Source organism: Haplochromis burtoni, unplaced genomic scaffold (assembly GCF_018398535.1).
Source record: "Haplochromis burtoni strain Fernald_Lab_line unplaced genomic scaffold, NCSU_Asbu1 Contig_130, whole genome shotgun sequence".
Lineage (NCBI taxonomy): Eukaryota > Metazoa > Chordata > Actinopteri > Cichliformes > Cichlidae > Haplochromis > Haplochromis burtoni.
The window spans coordinates 1,593,618-1,599,319 of record NW_024582491.1 but is presented as its reverse complement, the minus strand read 5'-3'; the positions used below and the strand labels follow the sequence as shown (position 1 = coordinate 1,599,319).

At 42.4% G+C, this 5,702-nt stretch overlaps 1 protein-coding gene across 1 annotated transcript in view; it reads left to right on the top strand.

The window, feature by feature from the left end:
- The window catches only part of LOC102309321 (dolichyl-diphosphooligosaccharide--protein glycosyltransferase subunit STT3B), a 77,644-nt gene that overhangs the window by 37,856 nt on the left and 34,086 nt on the right, over positions 1-5,702 (top strand). Inside the window, exon 2 of the mRNA XM_005930203.3 lies at positions 5,362-5,470. Coding sequence (XP_005930265.1) covers positions 5,362-5,470 — 109 coding nt within the window. The remainder of the gene's footprint in view (positions 1-5,361; positions 5,471-5,702) is intronic.

The window sequence follows — 5,702 nt, the reverse complement described above, 5'->3', positions numbered from 1 at the left end:
GATTGAAGTGTACAGCTGCGCATTCATCTCTTTGATGTCACTTCCTGTCATCTCCTCAGAGCTGTGTGTTTTTCAGTCCTCCTGTGTCGAGCTCCCCCACACACCATCTGAAAGCAGCGGGAAGCAGGATCAGCCTGTGGAGGCTGCCGCTGCGCCGCCTGTCCTTGGAAAACCTCGCGGCGCGGGTCATTAGAAGGGGACGCTGCCCTCGCTTTGGCTGCACTTTGGCTGCCTGCCGCGTTTAAAGATGCAGCAGGCCAATTTTCAGCGCACACAGCGAGGAGAAAGGCCTTGTTCTTTGAGATAATAAAGCAGAGTTCTATATTTGACTTCACTCTGCCCTAAAACGATGGCTCTGATTCAGCTGCAGAAATCAGCTCTGACCGATACTGTTATATTGACAGTGAAATGACATCTACTGATGTCGGTGCCAATATTTATCTGTTGTCACATCACATTTGTGGTGCCTATATTCTGAAAAATGTAGGCTTGAAGAGCTTCGTTTCCCTGCAACAGAAGGAGAAATAAACAAGAACAAAAAGCAAAGGAAGCTAAAAATGATCAGCATCCACTCTTGGAAGTAGCTGCTGTGACATCACTCACTGGTTTATGAAGGCCTGTTTTGAATAGCTTGTCAAACAGAAGTCATTAGCCAATGAGCACACCGGAGATGATCTGTCATGTCAGTCTCATGTGCTTCAGATGAAGAGAGCTGGACTTACTTATTTTGTTTCTGATTACATCTCACCTCTCATCTAAGAGGCTGCTTAAGTTCTCAAAACGGGTATTGAACCCCTCGTGGAGTTTTCAGCTTGGAGTTGGTCCTGAGAGAGTGACGGGGGTGAATTTCCCAAGAAGTGCATGTTCAGTTAGATGCCATTTGTGTCCACTGTGAACATGAACAGAGGTGATCATTGAGCAGGTGGTGGCGGCCTACAACACAAGCTATTAGCCATCTCTCAGATCAGACCTGAGTGCCCTTCGCAGGATTTAAAAGGCATTTCTTCCTGGAAGTTTTACTTCTACCACCACGATACTGTTTCAGAACACTGAGTGGCAGGTCTCTCACAATCAGTGGATCCCTATAAAAGACAAGAAAATGTCCAAATGGAGACTCTAAGACACTGTACTAATAAATGGATACATGTACAGACCATGCATTTGGTACTCCTGTGAAATTACAAGCAGACAGCGTTTTGCTGCAATTTCCAGACGACCTGCAGAAGGTGTTGTCATGGTAATCTGTCCCAACGATAGTTTTTCATTCATTGCTTGAGTTTTTGCTCCCCGGGGGCCGAGCGAGACCACATGTTGTCTGTGGTAAAGTAGATTTATCTCAGTGCAGTAAAGCTTTCTGCTGGCTCTGAATTATTTACAGACTATAATTTTTCTAGCCAACTCTTAATTATCTGATGATGAATGGCTGAGAGTGATTAGTGTTTGTTCTACTCTGGAAAAGAGATGTTCGTATTTAACCCAGAAGGCTGCTGCTAATGGAAGCGTAGTGCTGGATTTGAGGCTCGATGTTGTACTGGATCTCTCATACATATACCACTTGAGTAATATCTTTAAGTGGAAAAACAGCGAAGTAAACAGCTCATTGGTTTTTGTCAGTGGATTTGAACAAATGGGCATCTGAATATATTCTCTGTATACCCCACCCCAAAGCTATTAGCAAAGAGTGAATAATAGAGTTCGGTCAGCCAATAGTGCTGTCATATATCTTAGATTTGCTTTTTTACTTTATCTTCCAGGCATGGGGAAGGGCCTGACATAAGTAGGACTTTATCTGCAGTATTGTGGTTCACTTTGTGAAGTACAGATTTTACGGAGGCATGTTTTAAGCAATGATCAGCCTGTTCAGACATCCCAAAACCTCAGGTGATAAAAGAAAACGGAAGAAATATGTGGAAATGAGAAAACTCAATCAATTACTGCTGGGTTTATGCTGCTCACTCGATCATCCTATCGCCCCTTTACTTTTACACTCCTGTTCAAAATTGAGAATGTTGTCTAGTTCCCATAAATGCAAACAGCTTGGCTGACCTTTAAGACTGCGGTGTGGTTGCTTGCTTTAATTTAGAGCCCTGAAGTGTTTAAGTTTTGAAGGTGCAAACCTTGATCAGTGCCATGGAGCAAGAAATTGAAGTCCCAACAACTCAGACTCTATAATTTACTGAATGACACTCTGAATATGTAAAACCTTGATATACAGGGGAAAAAAACCAATTGTGTAAAAACACATTTCCCCGTAGAACTTTAAAAGTCCCCGTTGACTCATTTAGTGTGAACTTCTGGGGTTCAAGAGCCCACACTGCCTGTAGTGCTGTGTGGCTGGGATCAGATTTTCTTATCTGTGTTGAGCTCTTAAGTCTCTGATACCAGTTTTAGTTGGTGTTATTATTTGGAATAGGATGGGACCAAGCTGGAGTTTTAGCATAGAAAGATTTCAAAAATAAAGAAGGTACTCATTCACCAGCTTTTGTTTGGTACAGTAGCTGGAGTTAGTTTCATGTCCTTGACTGAATTTAGAAAGGCTAGTGTGCCTTTTCTGGGGAGTAAAAAAAAAGTTTTTCTGTGTTTTAATGAGCCCATATCCCACGGGTGAGACAGAATTCTGCTTCATCTGACATCCTGGCTGGAAATGGTTTTGAGAGCCCATCATCCAGAGTGTTGAGTGTGGGAGGTGAGTGTTTAGCCCATCCACTGGCTGTCTGAAAAGCTTTAGGATACTGCTGGCTTTCCCAGACTGTAATGGTAAGAGGAAAGTTAGAGGAATTTTCTCAGACCAGGGAGGAACCAGGGCAGCAGACACACGATGGATGACTTCTGTTGTATGTACAGGCTCCTTTTCTCTCATTGCTTTTTTTTTTTTTTCTCCAATCAGCCTCCAAGAGTGAGCATAAAAACCTGCGCACGTACCCTCAATCTAGAACTCATTCCTAAGGGGGCTGAGCAAGCCATATGCTGCAATCCCTCCATCAAGTTCTGTTTTTCGTGGAGGGACAGTTTGTATTGAGCACTCTAATACTTTGGAGAGGCTCAGGGGACAAGCAGACTAACTGCTGAGTAGTCTCAGCTTGGAAACTAAGAGCTACGTGCAGGATTTGTACAATAGCAGCACTCTGTCTACCTGAACCATCTAATTATAGACCGGGCTGTAGTTGAATTCCTCTAAAGTCTCACTGTCTGTAAACAACAGGCAGGCAGAAGGCTGGGGAAGAAAAAGAAGGTAAAAGTGAAAATGTTAGCAAATGAGCATGAGTGGAGAGGGAAAAAAACTGCAATGAAGCTGTGCATCTGTTACGGGTGTCAGCTGAGATCACAGTAGTATGTGAAGGTGTGGATGAGGCAAGTTTCTGCCAGTTTACCCAACAACCCTTTCAATTAGCAGTAATTGGTTTTGCATACGAGTGTTAACGGTGCAGCCAAACCATTGGGGACCGATACAAATACGGTCACACCCGGCAGTTTGCAGGAAAACTAGGCACGGATCTGACCTGACTTTGATAAAAATGCAGTGCTCAGCTCCATGTAATGATGTCCTGTGCCGATGGTTTCTCAGCAACACACTGTTAATAGGTTGAATACAGAGCTACAGCTACTGTTGCTTGTGGAAACGAAAAAAGCATCTGCCTGTTAGCAAGACTGCGCAAAAGCTGCCTAGCTGAATATCAAGAAAGCTGATGAAGAGATGGCACAAAGGCGAAGAAAAAGACCATTGCATTTTGCCACACAACCATACTTTTGCTAAAATTACTGAATAAGCTGTTGACCTCACTTCTTGAGTTCTGGCTGTGTTTAAATGCTGAAATAAAGGCCAGTTTTTCCTACACATAGACGTCTGTTATAGCATACTGCAAAGTTTCGGGCAGTAGGAGCAAGTCGGGACGTTCTCAGACCTGAAATGCTGAGAAATGGTAGGAAAAGACTGAACCCTACATCTAAGTTGTGCCCTCTAAGGAACAATGTAGGTTTTTCTTTAGTAGATTTAAAAAAAATAATCCACTCTGTGCATTAAATATCGCCCACTCTCCAAGCCTCTACTTACCTTAAGCCTTGACCTGCCTTGTGGCAAATGATGTTTTTAAATCACTTGCATAAGGTTTGGAAACATGTTCAGGTTAAAGTTGTGGTCTCCATTTGCTTTACAAAAACATGGAAGATATTTTCAGAGACGCAGTGAGGACATGCACAGTGTAAATGCTTTAAGCCAGTGGCTCATAAAACATTTAACTCCCTGATGAAACAGAAACACAGGTCCCATTTATAGATTGCTATATTTCTTTTTAGATACCCCAGAAAAAAACATGTCACAGGGGTTGGACGTGTCCACACGTGTGTACTGAATACATGTCTAGACTGGTGTCTCTTGGCTGTGGTCAATTACTTGTTTACATCATTACAAATAAACCAATCAACGCAGATTGGGAGTCATATGAAACCAGAGGTGACTGAACTGAACCCCTGGCGAGTGTCATCCACAGTGAGTGCTACGTGGACCTGCAGGGGAGGGTTTATATATTTAGGAGACTAACGGGAAGCCGTGCTGTGCTTGTTTATCTTGTCAGTCGTTGCAAAGAGCTCCAAAGGTAATGATGATTATGTGATCTGCTAGTCGTGACTGGAACTGAACCTCATGTCAGGAATAATGAGAAATGTTTAGAAATTGGCAAAGATAAAGAGGTGCTTTGTATTGTAAAATGACATGGAGAGTGAGTGGGAGGTAGTTATGTTAAAATGCAAGGGATAGAAACTGAGAGGCATCCAGGTTATCAAAATCATTCTTCCAAGCTCAGCAGTTTCCCTGTAAAACAATGTCATTAAAGTCATGTTGGCAGCATTTCTATTTTTACACAGTATTCATATTTAAAGTTCATAAAACTTTCACCCCCTTAGACATATAAGCAGAATCAATAATTGTAGTTTTGTCTGTATTCATTCTTATTCTTGCTAGCTGATGGTCAGTAGGTTGATTTGTTTACTCCCCCCACTTGGACTTGGTAGTTAAATGGTAGTTCAACTCTAAATCAATTCATTACGTTTTTTTTAAATTGCATTTACAATAAATAAATGTTATATTTATAAGGTTGGTTGTTTTAATCCCTGGTTGTTTCAGTCAAATACTTTTGGGAGAAATGATGAAATCCAACTTGCTCTCCAATTCGTTCATCAGAGTGTGAACGTTAAAGGCACTTAAATGTCCAAAAAAGTGCTTGTGTGAATGCCGCATGTTGTATAAAGAGCTTTAAGTACTTGAGCAGAGTAGAAAAGCATTTCATAAGAAGCAGCTGTTCGGTTGCTGTCTCTCGTAGGTCCTGGACTGTGTCTAACTATCTTGTCTCTGGTTGATTGTTTCAGGTTCAACTACAGGTCGACTCACCACCTCACCACAAATGGCTTCTATGAGTTTCTCAACTGGTTTGATGAAAGAGCCTGGTATCCTCTGGGTAGGATAGTTGGGGGCACGGTAAGTATTTTGTGTCTTCTGTGCATGTGTGTGTTTGTGTGCGTGGTGCGAGCCAGAGATGCCTGACTCAGGGTTATGAGGCACTGTGTGCACTTTCTGCCTGTACTGCACCTCTTTCTTTGTCCTTATTTCTCAAGAGTCACCTTATCATGATGAATCTTCCATCATCGGCTCACTTTAAAACGCGCGCACACACACACACACACACACACACACACACACACACACACAC